Source organism: Myodes glareolus, chromosome 5 (assembly GCF_982192425.1).
Source record: "Myodes glareolus chromosome 5, mMyoGla1.1, whole genome shotgun sequence".
Lineage (NCBI taxonomy): Eukaryota > Metazoa > Chordata > Mammalia > Rodentia > Cricetidae > Myodes > Myodes glareolus.
Genome location: NC_142030.1, coordinates 68,640,383 through 68,664,016, shown reverse-complemented (window position 1 = coordinate 68,664,016; position 23,634 = coordinate 68,640,383). Strand labels below are relative to the sequence as shown.

The following is a 23,634-nucleotide window of genomic DNA, read 5'->3' as shown; positions in this document are numbered from 1 at the left end:
ACGTGGGTTGCTTCCATATCTAAGCTATTTAAATATTGTGGATATAAATGTAAATATCTCCTCCCAGTACTGATTTCAGCTCCTTTAGCTATATACCCAGAAGTACATGCTGGAAAATGTGGTAACTCCATATTTGTTTTTTCAGCTACTTCAGTAGTTTTTCAAAATGCTTTATGATTAACAGCCTACAAGGGCCCTTTTTCCTCCCTGTTCACCAGCACTTGTCAGCATGTGCCTTCTTAGGAGTAACTTGTCTAGTAGGTAAGAGATGACGCTCATTGTGACGTTAATGTACAGTTCCCTTCTGATTAGCAATTTTAAATGTTTTTCATAGCTGCAGGCCATCCTTTTCTCTTCTCTCTTCTCTCTCTCTCTCTCTCTCTCTCTCTCTCTGAGAATTGCCTCTTTTCCATTTTTAAATCAGGGTATTTGTTTTTTTACCATTGAGGTGGTTTTTATTTTTTTTGTTGTTGTTGTTGTTTTTGTTTGTTGTTGGAGACTTTCTAAACATTTATTTTTTAAAATTTCATTTTGTATTCCAACCACAGTTTTCCCTCCCACCCCTCCTCCTGCCCCTCCTTGCCTTCCGCCAACCCCAGTCCACTTGCTATCCATTCCTTCCACTGAGTCAACAAAGTCTGCCACAGTAAGTCGGGGTAGGACCAATACCCTTCCCCTGCATTAGACTGAGGCATCTCACCATAGGGAATGGGATCCGACAGGCTAGCTCATGCACCAGGGATAGATCCTGGTCCTACTGCCAGGGCATCTCTATGTCCAGGCTTCTCCACTGTCTCCCACATATGGAGGGGCTACTTCAGTTCCACGGAGATTCCATAGCTGCCCGTCTTGAGTTCATGAGTTCCTAGGAACTTGGTTCAGCTGTCTCTGTAGATTTCCCCCATCATGATCTTGGCCTCCCTTGTTCATATATTTCCTCCTCTATATCTTTGATTGGTGTAACATGAGGGCCAGCTTGTTGGGGTTTCTGTCCTGCCCGGTACCCCACAGCCGGCAAGTCCCAAAGAAAATCACACAGAGATCTCCATAAGTTATAAAACTAATTGGCCCATTAGCTCAGGCTACTTATTAGCTCTTGTAACTTATATTAACCCATTATTCTTATCTATATTAGCCACATGGCTCGGCACCTTTCTCAATGGGGCAGCTCACATCTTGCTTCTTCGGTGGTCTGGGCAGAACTGCGGAGGGAACTTCATGCTTCCCAAAATACTCCTGTTTTCATCACCCCGCCTCTACTTCCTGTCTGGTTGACCCACTTATACTTGCTGTATGGTCAATCAGCATTTATTTAAAACATTATTGACAGAATACAGACAATTCTCCTGCACCAGATTGGATTCCCAGAGATCGGGCTGTTCCTTGGTTGTGGATCTCTGCATCTGATTCCATCAGTTGCTGGATGAAGGCTTTATGATGCTAGTTGGGGTATTCACCAATCTGGTTACAGGGGAAGGCTAGCTTAGCCACCCTCTCCACTGTTGCTAGGAGCCTTAGCTGGGATCATCCTTGTAGATTCTTGGGAATTTCCCTAGCGTCAGGTATCTCCTTAACCCTATAGTGGCTCTCTCTATCAAGATCTGTCTTTCATTACTCTTCCACCTTGACCATTCCGTTCCCTCAAGTTCTCATCTCCTATCCCTCCCCTTTACTGCTCCTCCTCGTCCCCAGTTTACCCAAGAGTTCCTTATACATTTTGGATATTCTTTGAGTAGCTGACTCCTGGCTTTTGACCACTGCTGCATAGAATATTGGGACAGAGCAGTGGTATGAAAGCATCTTTTTATAGTAGCTAAGAAACATTTCCATTGTTTAGTCATTGCAAAAGATATGATTTTACTTTTTATAAATATGCAATTTTAATATAAACTTCACTTCAAAAATGTGCCCTAATGGAATTTAAATAAGGTAATGATAATCCATTAAAAAATGCACAACTTAATCATTGAAAAAAATGGAAAAAGGTACATAGTATCATAGTTTTCAAATGCGTGAATCTTCAGTTGTCCCAAAATGTTAAAATAATACTTATCTTAATTAAAAAGTATACGAGTGAGCTCTCTGTAAAGAACATTTACATCATTTTTCTTATTTTTCACTTCCATTTTCATTTAGAAGCAATGTGTTTCTAAATGTAGTCATCAGTCTATCTTATATAGTTCTCTACAACAAAATTGGGTATATAAATTGAAATTTTTTAAATTGTTTTTTTCTGTGACATAGGTGTTTTAAGCATTTTTCTTATTTGAGCTACCTTTATAATATTATTTCTGTACATTTGGATATACATTTTGTTAAATAATTAACTGTCCATAAATAAAAGCTCATTGGAAATATCTCTGAATAAGATGAATGGGCTTTGCAATAGTTAAGATGTTTGCTGCGCTGGGTGTTTATCAGGACCTCTGGGTTCTTGACAAGTGCTCACCACTGAACTGCACCTCAGACCCAAGTCATGTTTTGTATTTGAGAGGACAACATTCAACATTAAGTCTGTTGTCCATTTTGTTCATTTCTTTCATTCCTACCGTCAGTAATGAGTAGTGTTAATAGCAAGGATTTTTGTTTCTTAGGACAGAGCAACTTAATGAAGTATTTTGATAAAACTTTCTTAGTATATCAATTGTTTTTTAAAGCAAAGGAGTAAAAGGTTAGTTGAATTAATAGTCATTTGCTGCATCTTGATCAAATCTTTTGGTTATATTTCTTAGAGATTTGGTGTAATGCCAGAGACGAATGCTTTTATAAACCAAGAGGAGAGTGTTTGAAGATAACACAGAAGGAGGAGAGTGGTAAAATCATTAGCGTGGGATGTCCTATGGGCAGGCAAGCACAGGAGGGAGGTACTTGCTCAGGAGGAAAAGCTGGGGCTGGGCTTCCTTAAATGACCAGTACTGGAACATCCCCCCGCCCCACTAGCTCTTTGCATGCTCCCTGGCCTCTTCTTTGAGGAATCTTTTGTTTGTTTGTTTGTTTGTTTTGGCTTTTTTGTTCCCCCCCCCCCCAGACGGTTTCTTTGTAGCTTTGGAGTCTGTCTTAGAACTAGCTCTTGTAGTCAGGCTGGCCTTGAACTCACAGAGATCCACCTGCCCCTGCCTCCTGAGTACTGGGATTAAAGGCCTGCACCACCACTGCCCCGCATCTTTGAGGAATTTATGGTGTTTGTTTGTATTTTTTTGGATATAGTCTTACTTTCTTTGGGTTTAATTCCTAAATATCTTCCCATTATCTATTTACTGGAATACCAGTCTCCAGTTGCTTAATAAGTATTGTGAACTAAAGTGAAGCGTTTACTGAAGACTAGATTTCTGAGCTAGCATGTAAGAGATAGAAGAAATAGGAGTTACATGGACTCCATGTGTCTCACTGTGAAGCATACTTGAAAGTATCCTGTTGATAGGAAGAGGCTTTTCAGGAGATGGCATAGGTAGCAGGGTTAGGAATGAGGGTGACTGTCTTCTCTTGTAATTAGATGAAACAGCTATGTTAATCAGTTTCCCACTGCTGTAACAAGATACCTGAAATAAGTGCAGGTAAAGGAGCCAAGGTTTATTTTGGCATTACTTTCAGAGGCTTCAGTCCATGATCCGCTTGCACCATTGCTACAGGCCTGAAGCTGAAAAATCATGACAACAGGAATGTGTGGCACAAGATGCTGTTTACCTTCCAGCAGCCGGGAAGAGAGAGGGAGGCCAGATCCAGGGACAAAATCTATTCTCCAAAGACATCCTCCTCTCCACCCAAAGACATCCTCCTCTCCACCCAAAGACATCCTCCTCTCCACCCAAAGACATCCTCCTCTCCACCCAAAGACATCCTCCTCTCCACCCAAAGACATCCTCCTCTCCACCCAAAGACATCCTCCTCTCCACCCAAAGACATCCTCCTCTCCACCCAAAGACATCCTCCTCTCCATCCAAAGACATCCTCCTCTCCATCCAAAGACATCCTCCTCTCCATCCAAAGACATCATCTTCTCCCAAGTTCTTCTTAGGAGGCCCTGCCTCTTAATAGTCCATTCTGCTTGAACTCATAAATTTTTCAGTCCACTGATAAATATTAGTCTCCTCATGATCCAAACCCTTCTCAAGACCTTTGCCACCCAGAAACCAAGCCTTCAACACTAGAGTCTGTTGGGGATACTGCATATCAAACCATAGCAGTAGCCATGCTTTAACACCATTCCTCTTTCCCGTTAGGGTGTATCCTTACCTTTGGAGTGATCTTAGAAGAGACTTTCTGTCTTGTGCTAGAAAAAAAACTCATTCGCCAAAGAGGAGAGAGGGAGATAAATTTATTTTTACTCAAAAAAAATGTTAAGAGAAAGGGAGGTCAATCAGAAAATGTACTAATATTCTTAAGATCTACGTTGTATTGCAGGGCTTAATCACCACACATGCAATCTCATTTAAGATGAGTAGGACTGAGAGACAATAATTGTTTTGGAGGACTTCACAGGAGAAAGAAAGCTTGGTTTGTATCTGACAGATATGGTAACACATACTGGTAATTTAGTTCTTAGACAGCTGAGGCAAGAGGATTGCAGATTTGAAGCCAGCCTGAGCCACATAGTGAGATCCTGTGTCAGGAACCAAAGTGGTTGGGGTGAGGAAAATGGCCTGATTTGTTCATCAGTAAATTAAATAGTATTTTGGTGTGAAAATTGATATATGGATATATTTAATGAGTAAGACCAAAAGTATCCTTAATTTTTTAATATTAGACACTCAATTTATAGCTCATTAGCAATGCTTTTATTAAGCTTTTTACTATCTAATTTAAATCATGTTATGCCTTACCTCCTTATTAGTAAAAACTGCATATTACAAACATGCAGTAGATTTTTAAAATGCCTACTGCTCTTTAGATTCTACATACCAAAGCAAAATAATTGATATAGGTAATTTGTTTAAGAAACAGTAAAAATATATTAGGCAAGATAAACAACATAGTATCTGTGCTTGTTCTTAGTTCTTAGGTGCGGGTGTGCATGTGCGTTGGAGACATGCGTTTTGAAGGGAGACATAATAATGCCCTCTCACCTCTGCATAGCTTTTGAGGAGCAGGTAGGGGTGACCCAAGCGTCCTCCAGCTTTCCTTTCTGTGCCTCACAACTCTCCATTATTTTCCAAGTACAACAGTTGCTTCAGAGAGTACTTTTTGTTATGACTTAAGATGACAATCCTTTTCTTTCCCAGTTGAGATTGTTGCCTCTTGAATTCCAAGGGTCTCTGTTATTCCCAAATTAGAAATAGAAATGTACTTTTTAACAGAACTAGTGTTGACATAGGTAGCTAATTATACCTAACATAGTAGTGTTTGCAGCCCTAGTTTTAAAAATCAGACTTTTCTAGGGTTTGACCTCAGTTTTTCATTTTCTTCAGGGATCTACAAGACACTTTCATTTCTGTGAAACAAGACATGATTTCTTCCTTCAAACTGAGCTCACTCTCTCTAGCTGGTAGCAAGCCATTCCCTCTCTTCTCCTTTAGTCTTCCCCAGGCCAGGTTCTGCCTCACGTTAATAAAGTTTAGACTTGATCATCTCAGTGTAGCATCTGTATTAAATGCAGACTGTCTTGTTTAGCCTTGTACCTCCTATTGACAAAACCTAGGCTTTTGTTTGGTCAATATTCAGTAAAACATTGGATGTTCCAGAAAGGCTTTGCATGATTGATGCCAAAGTGGTATGTTTTAAGATAGTCAGCTGTGAGCACAATAACCTCACTCCACATCGGTCGTTTAGGTTGTCTTTTAGGGTGGATGGACTCTGATGGGTTTTGAGGGTTTTTTTTTTAACAAATAGATAAAGTCTTGAAAAAATAAAACACATTAATAACTGGGCAGTGGTGGTACACAGGCCTTTAATCCCAGCACTCTGGAGGCAGAGGGAGGTGGATCTCTGAGTTCAAGGCCAGCCTAATCAAAAAACGAGTTTCAGGACAGCCAGGACTACACTAAGAAACCCTGTCTCAAAAAAACAACAGAAACAAAAGCATTAAATTAATTTAATTTGGTGACTATAAAAGGTATCCATAAAGTTTAATCTACATATTAGAGACTTTCACTTTTATATTCTATATTGCCTATTGCCATTTTATGAGTCAGTGATACAGAAAATGCACAAAAATCTGTTACAGAGATAATTTTATGTAATTTTTGAGGTTTTATTTATTTTTATTTTTATGTGTATGTGTTTGTCTCACTGTGTGTCTGCATCACATGCATGCAGTTGCCCGCAGAAGTCAGAAGAGGGCATTGGATTCTCTCTGACTGGAATCACAGTTGTGAACCACTTATGTAGGTGCTGGAAGATCAGCCAGCATTTTTACCTGCTGAGCCATCGATCCACCCCAGTTTTATGAGAGCGCATGGACCTCATGCTAAAAGCATCTGCTCTAAATTCTGGTGGACTGTGACTGGCTGGTGAAGGTTCGTGACATAGTAGAAAGTGTACTGTATACAAAATCAGTTGACCTGAGTGAATCGTAGCTGTAAAAAAAATTTTTTCAGTACTGAACTTGGATCCTCTACAAGAGCTATCAGTTCGCAGTCTTAACTGTTGAGCAGTCCTTCTAGCCCCATAGCTTTGTTTTTTGCTTGTTTGGTTTTTGTTTTGTATTACATTTGATAAATGTGGTATCAGTTGTATTTAACCTCTCTTTGCCCATAAGGTGAGGTTGTTGTGTTAAGATTAAAGACTAGGAAGATGTGTCAGTGGAGAAAGTGCTTGCCTCACTGGCGTGGAGATTAGATTTCAGCCTCCAAAGTCTAGGGCAGGTGTGGCTGTAATCCCGGAACTCAAGAGGCAGAGACGGGATCCCTGGGCAAGCTGGCCTACTAGACAGTATGGAATTGGTGAGCTCTGGGCTCAGCAAGTGACCCTGCCTCGTGTAAATTAGAACAATCAAGGACATCCACACATGCACACCCACCTTCACACCTGCAGTGTGCCCACACATTGTGAACACCCATACATGTGTGAACACATATTACACACATACAAGCTCCCCCAAGAAAGATTGAGCTTTCTCATACAATACATTTAGAATAGCATTTCTCTTAGCTTTTGTTCTCCCCAAACTGCCATGTTACTGCAGTGCTCTAATTGAAATCCGGAGTCACAGAAATGTGTTACCGGTATACGACAGTGACAGTGACTGGGGCAGGGTAGAAAAACCCACTGTGAGGCGTGACACTGCCGTGCTGTGAAACTTGGAGAGCACGTAAAGGCTTGCCTGTAAGGGCCGCAGTTGCCTTGGTCTTTTAAAACACTGTACATGTTATATCCGTCTGAAGTCTATTACTTTTCCTGCCACTTTAAGTCTATTAATGTCTGTCAGCAGCAAATAAGTTATGTTAAAAATATTTAACTTTTATGTTTTATCCTGTAAGACCAACAGCTTTTTTTTTTTACTCTAATTAGGGAAGAAGACAAAAATATATTTGATTACTGCAGGGAAAACAACATTGACCGTATAACCAAAGCCATCAAATCGAAAACTGTGGAAGTGAATGTGAAAGATGACGAGGTATGGAAAACCAGCCCCGTAACCTCCCTTTCTGGTGCACGGATGTTTGGGGCTGGTACCTTAGTTTCTCTCATGCTTTTGTTGTTCCACCCGAATGTCATTTCTAACTGCTGCGCCTCTCAGCTGCAATTCGAGCAGCTTGTGGTAAGGGCGTCTCAGAACATCATCCTGAGGGAAGAAACTGTTCCCACTGCGCTGTTACATTGTAAAGTTAGAAGCTGAACATGCTGCAGCCAAGTAACTTCCATTTTCTGTACTAAAAGGAGAGGGAAGGAGACCACCGCCTGGTGAGGGAGGCTTACAGGTGGCAGCAGTCTCGCTTTATAATGTCTTCTGTTACACTGTCAAAGCATATTGATTGGTATGTGGGATTTTGTATAGAAATATATTTTTGGAAATCTGTTGCAGAATCTTAATTAGCCTGGTAATTTAAATCTGGCCCACTATTTAAGTGGACTCTATACTAAATTATTTTGTAGACTATATTACTTTGTACTTTATTCTTACGTATAAAGCTGCTATGTACTGAACAGTTGAATTATGGGTAACAAAAGAATAAAATTTGCTACTTAACTTTTAATGGCTTACTGTTATTTTATGGTTCAGGGGATGAACGTGGAAATGTCTCAGGGACCCCGGAGGTGTGGTGTGCTCAGCTGTATAGTGTTGATCTAGCGTGTACAAGGCACTGTCCTTGTACTAACCATCCTTGGCGCTAACAAAGTAATCAAAAGGAGAATCTAACTCGAGATGGCTAACCCATGATAGTTGTTAGGAAGACAGTGTTCACAGGTGGTCTGTTGGGTATGCAATAGTAATTTGTATGTAAGTAAGCTCTGTATGCAGGACAGTCTGATAATGTCTCATCTTTAGGAAACATCTTCCCTGTACTAGGTTGTCCATGACTTCTGGAATTGAAAGTGTAAATTACAATACTACACTTAATTCTAGTTTACTTGAGGCAAAAGCTTTGAATTCTTTTAATTGCTTCTTTTGTAACTTATATATGTTATGCTAACTGATATACTTTTATCTTTTTATTTCTGAGTTCTTTGTTTTATATTTATACTTACCTGTTTTAATCATCTTTCTCTGTCTTTCTCTGCCCTCTTAATATAGTTATAACACAACTTTAAATTTCAGCTTTCTGATTGAATATTAGATTGGTGCTTATGTTATTATACTATGTAAATACTGCTCATTGTTGAGCTATGGACTGTACTATGTGTATTAACTTTTGCTACCGTAACAACTAGCTCCCGAAGCTCAGTACTTACAATTTCTTGCTTATATCACCATCTTGTCATGGATGATAGCATTTCCCACATTCTGATATTCTTTTACTTTGTTACCTGTTTGATGTTTATCTTTCTAATATTTCAGAAGGGCTGGGGATTAGTTGAGGACTCTTGCTAGCTTCTAGTTTTGTTTGGGATCACTTCCTTTTGATTTCAGTTGGATTTTTTTTTCAAAGGTAAAAGATCAGTGAATTAGATACTCTGGTACAGAAGCTAAGGCTAGGATTAACCAGGCCTCCCTCTCCATAATACATCAAGTACATAAATATTCTCTTTTATTAAGTGTGTTCTATATCACGTCAGCCTACATTTCTTTAGTCAAAACAAGTCATAAGATCAAGGCCTTTTTTAGTAGGATGTTTGTTCTGATTATCAACAAGCAAGGCAAGGGTGTGTTATAAAAGGTGCAGCGGGCTGCGTCCTGCCCGGCTCCCATCCGCCTGGCTAGCTTAACCCCCAAAATAATTACACGGAAACTGTATTCATTTAAACACTGCCTGGCCCATTATCTCCAGCCCCTTATTGGCTGACTCTCACATATTAGTTTAGCCCATCACCATTAATGTGTATTGCCACTTGACTGTGGCTTACTGGCATGAATCTAACCAGCGTCTGTCTCAGAGAGGAGAGTCATGGTATCTGCCTCACTGCCTTCTTCCTCCCAGAATTCTGTTCTGTCTACCATACCCATCTATGGGCTGCCCTATCAAAAGGCCAAGGCAGTTTTCTTTATTCAACCAATGAAAGCAACACATAGAAAGAAGACCCTCCTACATGGATGGAAAAAAAAGAATTAATGATTATATAACTATCCATAGAAACACCTACTTACCATTGGACAACATTTTGTTCTTCTTAAAGTAATCATTTCTGTATTTATTTTTCCACTGCCTTAGTTTTCATGATAGTTCCTATCATGATTTCTCTTCTTGAGTTGCCCAAAAGAAATAATAAACTCCTCTTGGTGCACTCCCCAGAGATTTGTCTTAGATCTGTACCTTCTGAGGTTCCCCTTTCTTTTGCTTTTTTGTTTTGATTTTTCAAGACAGGGTTTCTCTGTGTAACGATCCTGGCAGTCCTGGAAACCAGGCTGGCCTCAAACTCACAGAGCTCCACCTGCCTCTGCCTCCCAAGTGCTGGGATTAAAGGGATGTACCACCACCGCCTGACTCACCTTCCTTCTTCATCTCCAGTCTGTCTTAGTTGTGTGAATGTTATCCTGACCTTTTCTTTGCTGCTGTTTTAAAATTTTTCTTTTCTCTCTTTGCCTGGTTTCATATGGTTTTTTTGTGGGGGGGGGGGGGTCCTGTGACTTTTTCTTTTATTGTTTACTTCCCTGATTTTCTGGGGGCATCTCCTGCATACCATTCTCTTTTATTATTTATTTTCCCATTTTTGTGGGCCATTTCTTTTAGTGACTTCCTTTTAAAAAAAAGTATAAATGGCTTGAGATGTCATTGAAAATCTATCAAAATTCTCAGCACTCCCTGAATATTTAATGAACTAATGAATGACTAGGTAGAGATGGTAAACCGATAACAGTGAAGGTTCTACTACATAGATTCAAGTCCCGCTTCTGTCTCTTCCAAGCTACATGACGTATGTTGAGTTTACTCTGCCTCAATTTCCTAATAAGTAGACGGAGATAACAGTAGTACCTCAGCATCATATTGAGTATTCGTGAGTTAGTATCTGTGTGTAAATCTTACCTAACACGGTAATCACTACATGATTTTCAGCTTTGTTAGTTATCCCTAATGTGAATGAGAAGTGAGAGCAAATGAGAAAATAAATGAAGAAACTAACTTTTCACAATCATTTTCATTGGAAAGTATTCTTGTACCATATGACCCCTGTTAATAGTTTCCATTCCACTAACAGTACTTCACACAGAGTCTGACAGAGCACCTTTGCTTTAGACTCTACCATGTTCACAGGAATCCTTTATAGTAGATTCATTCTTATTTCACAAGCAAGAGATGACATTCAGAGATGTACATTTGCTTTTCCAATACAGACAGCTGCCAGGGAGGAATTGAGTCCAGCAGACTCTGGGTTTAGGAAGGATAAACAAAGCAGGAGAAGCTATTCAACTGGCTCTGATCATCTTAGGGTTTGCAACAACAGCAATCCTCCCTCCTTCCTTCCCTCCCTCCCTCTCTCCCTCTCTCCCTCCCTCTCTCATTCTTAAATAGTTGTAAAGGTCTTTTCCATATGTGACCTATGCAGAGATTATTACGTAGTCAGAATAAGTACCTAGAGCAGAATGCACTTAACTGAATAACATTTTTCTTGATGAAACGGAAAGAACTTGGAAGCTGTTGTTTGACCATTCACTGTTTGCTGCAGCATTGCTGCTCAGCCCTTCCGGTTTGCTACCCATGCAGCTGCTGTTACCGCAGCCTGCCAGAACCTTGTGTTTCCATGAACAGATGAAGTGCTTACACATTCATAGACTGAGACGCCAAGAATTCAGTTGGGTTCTCTCATTGCTCCAAGCAGATTTCTGCCTTCTCAGCCATGACACTGTGGGCTGAGCTTTGAATACTGATGGCAGGCCCTTTATTATCAATCAGGGATTTGTGTGAATTAATTTAAGAACATGGGGAGCTGGAGATTAAAATCAGAATCAAAGTTGACATCCTAAATGAAATAAATTATCGTGTTTCATGGCACTTAAAGCTCTAACAAGTAGAACCGCTTGGTGAGTCTTGATAGACTGAAAGTGTGTACCCTCCGCATGTGCTTCTGAGTTGAGAAGGACATTTAGTATTGAAAGGAGACCCTATTTATGTTTCTAATGTTTGAACTTAGGGGGTTTCTGTATAAATTGTATAGGATTTCTGGAGATAACATTATCTTTGTCATTTTGATTGAAAATATTCACCTAACAGGTTCAAACAATTTTAGTCTTGCCCTTATGCGACTAAAAATTGTATTTATTACATGTAAAATGTGCTGCGAGCTATATAACCTTAATTATAGCCATAAAGTAAAAAGAATGCACAGTGTGAACTGTCATACATTAAAGTGATGCAATAAATTGTTAAATTATTATTAATTTATTAATCATTTTCCTGAGCTGCAAATGTTTGGATCTGACTCTCATAAGTGGTGTTTATTCCTTTTCTTTCTTTATATTTTTTCTTTCGCTATGGCGTTGAACCCAGGGTCCTTCAGGCCAAATCATACATTTTTTTCCAAAAAACTTTTTTATTATTTGAGAATTTCATATGTGCATACAATGAAATATGATCATATCCAGCACCCAAGGCATAACTTTATTTTTTGTTTTTTTGAGACAGGGTTTCTCTGTGTAACAGCCCTAGCTGTTCTGGAATTCACTCTGTAGACCAGGCTGACCTCGAACTTTTAGTGATCTGCCTGCCTCTGCCTCCCAAGTCTGGGATTAAAGACGTGTGCCACCACCACCCAGCCCAAAACATATATTTCTAATTTGAGAAAATAACATGGTCTTTCTAATTGACATAATTAGGGGATAGTATTTTGCGTAAGAGAAAAGGTCTATAGTTCTTCCTTCTGCACGGGAGGTTCCCTGTCATGTGTTTCAAAGTGTAAGGTTACAATGACATGGGTCTTCACATCTAAATTACAAATTTTACTATAACTTTAACATCTGCAAATGTTTGGAGCTTGAGAATATGGAGAAAGCCGTGAAGGTGCGAGCACCACAAGACTGGTCTCCGTCTCATACACTGGCTCAGGTTTCGTATTTGACTGTTTTGCTGCGGCTCTTCGTGTATGCTAAGCATTCACAGTTATTCCAAGAAAATTTATTATTTTCCACAAAGATTTACTTTTATTTTTATTTATGTGTATGTGTATCTGTGTCTATGTGAGTGCCTACCATGTGTTTAGTGATGTCCTCAGGGGCCAGGAAAGGGCACTAGATACCTGGAGCTGGAGTTCCAAGCACTTGTGAGACACCCAGTGAGGAGGGTACACGGAGCCAGCGTGGGCCTCTGGAAGAGCAGCTCCAAGAAAGTACCTTTTTTTTTTTTAATCTAACATAATTTCTTTATTGAACCTTTGGGATTTTCACATCATGCTCTCTGATATCACTCACTTCCCAGTCCCTCCATACTCCACCTCACCCCTTCAGCACCCGCAAAGGGAAAACAATAACAACAACAACAACAAAAAACCAAGCAAATTATCCCCCCAAACCCTCTTCAGTCCCCCTCCCGCCTCTCCAGCACCTCTTCCTTCGCCCTGGTGGCTCTGGGATCCGCAGTGCACCGGTGCCACAGTGTGCCCTTTTGTCCGGCCAGCTTCACGTGTGCTTATTGCAGCGAGTCCTTTTGAGGGACTTGTACCCACCTGAGCTGAGTCAGGAAAGTAAATAATTGGTGAAGTATATTTATAGTATAACCAGATTATTCTGAAAATAAGCACAAATTATATAGTCCTTATCTGTTGTAGAAAGGCCACTTGTTCGTTCCCGTCTACTCAATCCCGAAATAACCACACAGAAACTTTTATTTGCAATACTGTTTGGCCAATAGTTTAAGCGTATATCTGGCTAACTCCTATATCCTAAATTAATCCATCTCCATTAATCTGTGTATCGCCACAAGACTGTGGCTTACTGGCAAAGTTTCAGCATGTATCTCTCTCTGGCAGCAGCTCCATGGCTTCTCCCTGACTCTGCTGCCTTTCTCCCAGCATTCACTTTAGTTTTCCCCACCTAGCTCTATTCTACCCTATCATGGGCTGGCTCAAGACAGTTTATTAACCAGTGGTATTCACAGCATAAAGAGGGGAATCCCACATTACTTGTCCCTTTCTCAGATAAATTCCATAAATAAACGCTAGGTGATATTCACTGCTGATAATCAAATCGTATTTTAAATCTTTATCGTAATTTGAGTTTAATTTAGAATACAAGTAGAAATGAACTAGCAAAGTAAAGGACATTTTCTCAGAGCAGGTCCTCCATTAAGCCTAAGTGCTCACATGGTTGTTGGTTTTCTGTACTTTCTCCAGCCTGCTGCTTCAATGAGGGTCTTTCCTTTCTAACCTTCGAAGCCATATTGATATCATCAGCTGCTTTCTGTGTATCTTGACTCTTTGAATATTTTGAAGATCATTTCCTTTTGACTCTATTGCTTTCCCTTGCTGTTTTTTAAGTCTGTGGCTCTTGGCATAATATGATATGATATGATATGATATGATATACATTTTTGGCTCAAAGAACTGCTTGAAAACTGTGATAAACCTGACAGTGTTGACCCTGCAGTGAAGTAAATATGTAAGTAACCTTTGTGCTGAAGCTAAGTCTATGCTTTTATTTAAGGTTTGTAAAAGAAAGAAAGAAAAAAAATACATGTAAAAAATTTGAAAGGAACTTTTGTTTTTCACACATATTGAGAAATGTATTTCTAACTCCCTAGTTATACATCTTTGTATTGATACAGACAATGACATTTAAAAATCAGTGGCCATAATTTTTATTAGCAAAATGGCTATAGTCATACATCAGAAACTCATAAATATAGAATCAGAAAATAGGAAAAGTAACTTCACTCATATGAACTTTGACATCTTATTTCTTAAATTGTAATGGACTGCACATAACACAATTTGCCATTGCTGCTGTTTTTATGTGGTAGGTGGTAGTTCCCTGCAGCCACCTCCTCACCTATCTCTGAAACTTTTCATCTCCTTCAGTGGCTGAAACTGTATTCACTAAGTCCCCATTCTACTATATTTTTTATTATTGTTATTAGTAGTAGTACTCTTACTACCACTACTGAGACAGGGTTTCTCTGGTTAGCCTGCCTGTAGGCCAGGTGGCAACTTTGTCTGCCACTGCCTCCCAAGTACTGGGTTTAAAGGTATATGCCATCACTACCCTGCTTATTTTTTTAAAATTTTTAAAAGAAATTATTTAAGAGTTACAATAAAAGATAAAAGCAGAGCTTTCACTTGCTTTATTAAATCATAATAGTATTCTTTCAGGGACAAACCCACAGACTAGTATGCTCTAGTTAAGAAATCTTCTTATGAAAGAGAAGCCACAAGGTAATCCCAGGACCTCCCTCAGGTGGAATTTACTACTCTGGGACTCTGGGCAGCAGTCAGCACCTACAGCTACTCAAATGCAGTGACTCCCCATCTGAAGCCTCTTACCAGTACACCTGGGATGGAATCCAGGTTTGCAAAGCCACCTTTGTCTCTTACCGCCAGCCCAGGGATCCTCAGTGCTCCTGCCGCAAACTTCTCCTCGACAGGTCCACTTGTGTCGCGAGTTTCCCACTGCCTGTAATGTGGAAGTTCCCATTTACCATGACCCTATTCCTGTTCGTGTTCGCGACCAGAGGCCATGTCTAACAGCAGTCTGAACTCAGGATACTCCTCATTCGTTGTATCAGTACTCTGTATCCCTTATGCCCGTTAGAGCACATCTGTCTGTCTTCTTTTGACTGGCTGCTTGTTGTCAGTATTTCATCTGCTAATTATATGGCACCCTACCATAAATATCTGATACAGTGGCAAGGGGGAGAACACTGAAAAGCTTATCTATAGCAACCTGGTGACATGGCTTCATCTGTGTAGATAGGATACATATGCTTTGTATAGGATCTCCAAATACCATAAAGAATACTGATTTTATAACAGAGCATCTGCCTTTAATTTTGTGATCTCTAGGGGGGAAAACTCTCATTTAAAAATTCTACATGGTTTAGGACAATCAAGGATATCAAAGAAGCATTTCCAATATCAAAACCCACTCTGTTTTCTAGAAGGTAGGCAAGCAATACCACTTAATAGGTTAGCAGCTCCCGTGCACTTTCAAAGCACTTCAGAGTCATTTGTCTGTCTAAGGGAGGGCGTGTTAACACCACTGGTTAATAGATGGGAACTTTTCCTCCCTGCACTTATGTATTTGAATTACAGAATTTACTCAGAGTATTCTGAGGCAAAAGAATCCTTTCTAATAACCTCCTCATCTCCTAAGTATTACTAAGATTTTTTTTTCCAGTAGGGTTTTAAAAAGTAGAAACAAAGACTTGTCATATTTTGTAGTAGCAAGAATTATACTTAGCTCGAAGATTTGTAAGATATTATATTACTCATACAGAGTTACAAAATAAATTTGGAAGAAGCTTTTGAGCAAATGTAGCTTTAATATGTACCTAATTCATTCTTTTCTTCCTGGAGGAGAGCCTGGGGAATCTTGTACCCATAATAATTCAGTAGCTGCATTCTGTTGGCCTGTGTATAATGTTGTTGACAAAGAAAAAGGGAAGAAACCATGGTTGTTTCTCTCCCGAGCCTGTCGTTGTCCGCCACGAGGCTGCATCTCTGTATTACTGCTTATGTTATTACTGGAAAGTAATCTAAAATGAGGGCATGTTTTCAGAAGCATCAGAATTTGAGGATGTAAAGGGCACAGACATCTTGCTATCCTGGCCTGTAGTCATTTAATTATGCAGTATCAGGATGGTGAAATTCCCAAAGCCTGCCTTGCTTTGTCTGTCCGTAAAAGTTTCCTCCCACTCTTGTTTGTGAGGTTTTAATACTGCATGAAGTATTGATCACCAGGTGGTCTCGGTGTGGATCTCTCTAGCACTTCTACAAAGTCATTGTCAGAGAATTTATTCTAATTCAAGGTTAATTAGTGTACCATTAAAATAATGTGTTACAAAAATTAATTACAGTGCAGGTCAGAACATGTGTTAAAAAGCATAGTGCAAATGTCTGCGAGTGCATCATCCTTCTTAAAACATGACTGTGTGCCATCTTTCTGGGAAATGCATCCACAGGGAAACTCACCTCAAGGTCCAGTCACAGGTGTTCCCCCTAAAGTAAATTTTGGCACCACATATGACAAACTTAAAATATAACCCCATTACCGGTGAAAGTGTTGCTCGTCTACTCTACCATCAGCACAGCTAAGGGCTCATAGATCAGCATTAGTCAGTGAAACATGATTGGGCTGGACCTTAGGAAACATCAGGAACCTGCTTCAGAAGTAGAAATTACCCATACATCTTGTAAAAGTTCATAGTACTAAGTTTTCCTGTTGTGATGCGGTTCTCATATGTGCACTTTGGAAGCATGTCATACTCTGTAATTAAACATAAAAGTATGTAGTATTAAGTTTTCCTACCATGAAATAGTTCTTATATGTACACTATGGAATCACGCCACACACTGTGCTTACGCAGAAATTCTTACTAATAGTTGAATTCATGCCTATTCTAAAAGCTAGGGTTAAAAATGATGAACTTTTATCTGATTCTTCTTCTACTACTACTACTATTTCTACTTCTACTTCTTTTCTCTTTTGAGTCTCTTTGCATAGGCCTGTCTGTCCTGGAGCTCGCTAAGTAGACCAGGCTGGCCTTGAGCTCATAGAGATCAGCCTGCCTCTGCTTCCCTAATTCGGGACTAAGGGTGGGCGTGTGCCACCATATAAGGCTGATTTGCTCACATTTTTAAATTTTTGTTTCCCTCTTTTATAATTTTATGTGTGCAAATTTCTTACAGGATTTTGTGTAAGAAAACAGATACTCACAGGTAGATACAAAAAATGAAACAAGTGAAAACAATTAAGACAAGGAACTCTGTAAGGAAGGAGTTGTCCTAGCCCGTTATTCAATTAGTTAAGCTAATAGATGTATCAAGAGAGTCTAAATGATAACAACAGTGTAGGTGGGTTTAGAAAAGCTACCTTGGAGGGTACCTTTTAAAGTCGTCCTTGTCCCAACTTTTATATATTTAAATGTTTTCTTCAGTGACAGCCAGGGGTTTCAGCTTAATGTGGAAAAACATCTTATTCTTTATGAGGACATCACTGTCCCCCTCATAGCAAAGTTATACTATATATCACCCATTTATTCAGGAAAGCCCTACAACCGTGGGGGGGTTGTCTGTTGGGGGGAGCAAGTTTTTCTGACAGTCAAAAACAGCAATAACACATTAATAGTAGTTGTAAGTCTTTGATAGGTAAAAATCAAGAGTGGTGTGTCATGGGACTGGAGAGATGGCTCAGCAGTAAGGTTATTCATTCAACAAATATTTTTATTACATTTTATGTATTTATTTGTGCATGTATGTGCACACATGTGTACCTGCACAGAGATCAAAGAACAACTTGCCACAGTCGTTTCTCTTCTGTCTTGTAGATCCTGGAAATGGAGCTCAAGTCATCAGGCTTGGTAGCTGTCATCTTTGTGGGCTAAGCCATTTTGCCAGCCCAACTCATATTATTAGTTGTTTATATTATCTTTTTCCATTTTTCAGATAAGGAAATTGATTAGACCAAGGAAGTTACTGGGCTTGTGTGTGGTAGATCAAAGGCCTTTCCATTGCTTGTTCCCATGGCGAATTTTATATCACCCTCAGTTTGACGTATCTCTCTCCCCATCTTTCTTAGCATATGAAATCTGTATGGCCCCACACATAGATTAACAAGTTCCTTCATTGTCTCCTACTTACAGGGCAGAGCTCTGCTCCACTGGGCCTGTGACCGAGGACACAAGGAACTCGTCACAGTCTTGCTACAGTATGAAGCTGACATTAATTGTCAGGTAAGAGTAGCTTTAAAATGAGCTTGCTTTTCTTCTTTTAATTAAGATTTATTAGTTTTTATTTTATGTGTATGTGTGTTTTGTCTGTATGTATATCTATGCATCACAAGTGTGCAGTGCCCAGGGAGGCCAGAAGAGGGTACTGAACCCTCTGAGACAGCGTTACAGAGGGTTGTGAGTCTTGGGAATTCAACCCCTGCCCTCTAGAGAGCAGCCAGTGCTCTTAACCAGTGAGCCATCTCTCCAGCTCATAAAAAGGAGCTTTAAGAAAAAAGAAAGGAAGAAAGAAAGAAAGAAAGAAAGAAAGAAAGAAAGAAAGAAAGAAAGAAAGAAAGAAAGAAAGAAAGAAAGAAAGAAAGAAAAATTCTCATAAGAAAATGTATGAGATTAGATGTCTTAAGTCATATGTCACCACAGGCCCTGCTAAAGATCTCTACAGTGCTGCTGCCATCCAGTGGGAAATCCTATAGCCCACCGCCTGCCTGCCTGCCTTCCTCCCTCTTCCTCTTCTTCTTCTCCTTCTCCTTCTTCTCCTCCTCCTCCTCCTTCTTCTTTTTCTTCCTTTGCTTTTTGGAGGCAGGGTTTCTCTGTGTAGCTATGGTTGTCCTAGAACTTGCTCTGTAAGCCAGGCTGGCCTTAAATCTCCTCCACCTACCTCCATCCGCCTCCTGAGTTCTGAGATTAAAGGCATGCTCCACTACCACCTGGCACTAATCTGCTTTTTTTTTCCTGTGTGGTATTTCATGTAAATAGAATCATGAAATAAGTGCTTTCCTGTTTTGTTTCTTTCATGTAACATATTCTCAAGGTGCGTTTTTGTTAGAGTATGCCACAGGACTTCATTTTTTATGGATGGATTTTTTTTATATATATAAGCATTGTATATTTTCTTTATCCATTCATCAGTTCATGGACAATGTTATTGTTTCTAAGTCTTGGCAGTTGTAATAATGTTATAAACATTTGTGGTCACCCCCCCCGCCCCGCTTTTATGCTTATTTCTGATGCCTCTATTCACCTATTTTGGTTATCTACCCAAGAGTAGAATGCTGGAATCTTATGATAATTTTTTTCAGATTCTTTTTTTATTTTATATGTAAAAGTAGTTCGCCTACATTTATATATGTGCACCTGTGTGTGCCTGGTGTCTTTGGAGGCCATTAGCTACCCTGCAACTAGAGTTACCAACAGTTACGAGCTACGGTGTGTGTGTGTGTGTGTGTGTGTGTGTGTGTGTGTGTGTGTGTGTGTTCCTGTGTGTTCAGAACTGAACCCAGGTCCTCTACAAGAGCAACAAATACCCCACCTGCTAAGCCAACTCTGCAGCCCCAATCTTACAGTAATTTAACATGTAATTTTTTTCACATGTAACTTTTGGGAACTCTAAGCTTTTTTATAGGAATTATATCATCTTATACCCCCACCAACAGTGTTTGTGACTTCTGACTTCAACCATCCTTATTTTCCTTTCTTTTTAAAATAACCATCCTAGTGGATGTTACTTTACATCATGATAAGATCTGGATTTACCTTTCCCTAATGACTAAGCAGTACTGAGTGCTCTCTCTCTTTCTGTGTGTGTGTGTGTGTGTGTGTGCGCGCGCGCGCGCGCGCGCGCGCGCGCGCATGCATGCATTTGGTTTTTTGAGGCAGTATTTCTCTATGTAGCCCTGGCTATCCTAAAATTTAGTCTGTAGGCCAGGCTAGCCTTGAACTCAGCAATCTGCCTGTCTCTGCCTCCCAAGCACTGCTATTAAAGGCATGTGTCGCCACTGCCTGGTTAATTTGATATATTTTAAAAAATTATATTTCATTTTATGAACCATTTATGTCTTTTGCTTAATTTATTATTAGATTTATAATTTTAAAAGATTATAGAAACATTTTATATATCAAGACAAAGTTTTTCTTACTTTTTTTTTATTTTTTATTTTTCAAGACAGAGTTTCTCTGTAGCTTTGGAGCCTGTCCTGGAACTAGCTCTTGTAGACTGGGCTGGTCTCAAACTCACAGAGATCCACCTGCCTCTTCCTCCCAAGTGCTGGGATTAAAGATGTGCGCCACCCCCGCCTGGCTCAAGACAAAGTTTTAATATTCATGACATGTTAAAACTATTCCTCATGCTTTCTTCTAGGTCTTTCTCCCTTTCATGGTTTCTTTGAGCCATCTAGAATTACCCTGTGTCTTGTATGTGTTAATTGTTTTGTCCAGATGCCTAGCAGGTTGTTGTCATATTTACTGAATAGTCGTTTTTGCTTCTTGTGACTTGTGACACCCTCCTTACTTATATCTGGTCCTCATTGCAGTCTGTTTCTGGGCTTGTCCTTCCTTTACTGTTTCTGTCTGTTCTTAAGCCAAGCTCTTTAAAGAACATAGCTTCGAATGTTTTAACGTTGGAGAAGACAGTTTCTTCACTGTTCATTCAGAATTTTTTCTACAGTTTTGCTTTGCTGTTTGTGAACGTTTGAAGTTGTCTTTCTAGTGTCGTTCCCCTGAACCACTGCCTCCACTAAGTGAAAGCGAACATCAGGATCCTGTGGGTACATTCATGTCTTTATGTGATTGTAAATAGTTCAAGGGTATTTAAAGGGCAGTGTTCCCACAGTCGGCGTTGTCTGGGGGCTCTGCCAGTTCTGTTGTTGGAATAGTACAAAGCAAACAGTCCTAAACCCTGCCTTGTGCGGCTTTCTGGAGTATTGTTGACTGGACCCTAGTTTTAGTGCAGAATTGAGGTTCCATGTGGATTCTAGGATGAACTGGCTAGGATGGCTTGTTCCTGGCACAGTGTTTTCCTTGTCACCTACATCCACATGGTCATTTTATGTTGGTCCCATCCTTACTTTAACTTTGTTCTTGATGATTATAATCTGATCTGTCTAGTTCCAGTTAATGGGAATGCTTTTGGCTTTGTCGGTTTGAGTCGCTGACATGCTTCCAAGCTAGAGGGCTTCGCAGGTTCTGTCTCAGGTTGTCTTTCCCACTGCTGCTTCTCTTTTGGCTTTGTTATTGAAAGCGCTTTTCAAATATGGACAATGCAAACGTAATAAATGGAAGGAGAGGTTCATTTCCCTCACGACTCAATCTTTCTTAAACAATATTATTATTGACTGGACTTATTGGTTGCCAAAAAAGAAAAATCAATTTTATTAGAACTATTTACTTGGCTATAGATCTTGGTACTAACCCAGCCCAGGCAGGCTGATATTATCAACCATCTGAAGAATAACTTTTACTGTGAGTCTGGAATGAAGTGATTAGAGCTGTGTTGGGTTTGTTCTGTTTTCCCATCATCTTGTTCTTCATTCTCTCATGCATTCCTTTCCTGAACTGCAGTGGCTGTATTCTGTGGTGCTGCTGAAGTTGGAACTAAGGTTTATTTCTAAAAAAGCCTGTGTGATTTCATCTGTTAGCTGTGTACTAGCAAATGCTTAGTTTCTTCTGCTTAGTTTTGACTTTTGGCTCTACTCTGGGAGTTGGGTTATTGTCATTTGGTGTTAGGATAATGATGTAAATATCTATGTGTGTGCACGCATGTGTATAGACACATTCCTACTTGTGTGTGTGTACACACATTCCTACTTGTGTGTGTATGCATGTGTGTGTAGACACATTCCTACGTGTGTGTGTAGACACATTCCTACATGTGTGTGTACGAATGTGTGTAGACCCATCCCTATTTGTGTGTGCGAGCGCGTATGTATGTGTGTGTGTGTGTGTGTGTGTGTGTGTGTAGATACGTTCCTACAACCTTCTTGAGTCACCTTCAGCTCTTGAAACTATCCCACAAACAGGTGATCTTGATGCCTCCATTGCTGTACTAAAGCACTCTGATCAAAAGCAGCTTGGAGGGAAAGGCTTCATTTCAGCTTAAATTCCAGGTCCCAGTCCATCACTGAGGGGACATAGAGATGGACCTCAAGCAGGGACTAGAGCAGAAGCTGTGAAGGAATGCTGCTCAGCTGGCTTTTTTATACATCAGGGACCACCTCCCCAGAGATGGCCCCACCCACAGTCTGCAGGGCTCTCCACATCCTTCATTAGCCAAGACGTGACCACAGGCCAGTATGATGGAGGCAATAAGTTTTAGCATATGTTGTTTGTAAGCAATGTGTTATTAGGTCTGAATTTTTGTCTTTAATTCCAGTGTTCAGTTCATTTGTACTTAGTGTGGTCATTGCTGTGGTTGTAGTAAGCTCACTGTTTTGCTGTTTGTTTTCTTTTTGTTCTGCCTGCTTTTTGTTTCTCATTTCTTTATTGACTTGTCTGGTGCTCAACAAATATTTTTGAATTGTTGAATTTTACTTTCTCTATTGGATATTTATTTCCTAGACCTTATATAAGCTATTCTTTTAGTAAGAGAAATTACAAAATAAACTCTCAGCTTATTTTCATGTACCTTAGAGTAATAGATCCTTGTTATGTCTTAAAAAATATAAGAATTATTTAATTCTGTTCTTTTCTTTGTCTGTGTTGCTATGGTTACGGTATGTCCCTATCTTCATTTTTTTATACTTCAAAAGATACTGTTTTGTATCAAATAGCCTTTTTCCATAGCATTTTATCTGATACCCTATTCATTACTTCCTAAACTAACTCCCTGATGCCTCTGATATCTTTCCTTTATCTTGAAAAACTGACTGAAAAGTTTTCTATTAATTTGACTTCTAGTGTTGAATTGTCTCATTCTTTATTTCTGTGAGAGTGTCTTTTTCAGTTACAGTTAGAAGTATAATTGTTACTAATATTGATTGATATGTTGGTTGAGGACTTTGCATCTTTGTTTATTGTTTTGGCTGTCTTTCTGTCCTTGTATTGTCTTATAACCCACATATTTTCTATAGAGGAATCAGCTGCAATTCCTATAAATAAAATGGACAAATTGCTTGGAAAAAAACTGATCAAAGTAACAGAACTTTAAAAATGTTGCTATCCTTAGATGTATTTAACATATTGGAATTATAAAATTGACTTTAATAGTTCAGAGTCATAAACTTGCTCTGGTTTCATTTAGAATTTTCCATATATTTTGTGTTCTCTGTTTTTTGTTGTTGTTGTTTTGTTTTGTTTTGTTTTTTGGTGTGGATTTTTGTGTTGCTTTTTTTTTTAAACTTTACATGCTTCTAAGTTGTGGTCATGGACAAGGGAGGATTTGTTATTTTTCATTTCTTTATTGTTGTTAGTTCATGAGCTTTGTTTTTGTTTTGGGGTTTTTGGGGGGATAGTT

At 39.4% G+C, this 23,634-nt stretch overlaps 1 protein-coding gene across 2 annotated transcripts in view; it reads left to right on the top strand.

The window, feature by feature from the left end:
* The window catches only part of Acbd6 (acyl-CoA binding domain containing 6), a 143,933-nt gene that overhangs the window by 53,997 nt on the left and 66,302 nt on the right, over positions 1-23,634 (top strand). Inside the window, exons 5-6 of one of the 2 annotated variants that reach the window (XM_048421149.3) lie at positions 7,447-7,552; positions 18,321-18,410. In XM_048421149.3, the coding sequence (XP_048277106.3) occupies positions 7,447-7,552; positions 18,321-18,410 (196 nt within the window). The remainder of the gene's footprint in view (positions 1-7,446; positions 7,553-18,320; positions 18,411-23,634) is intronic. The other variant, XM_048421150.3, reaches the window with a different exon arrangement.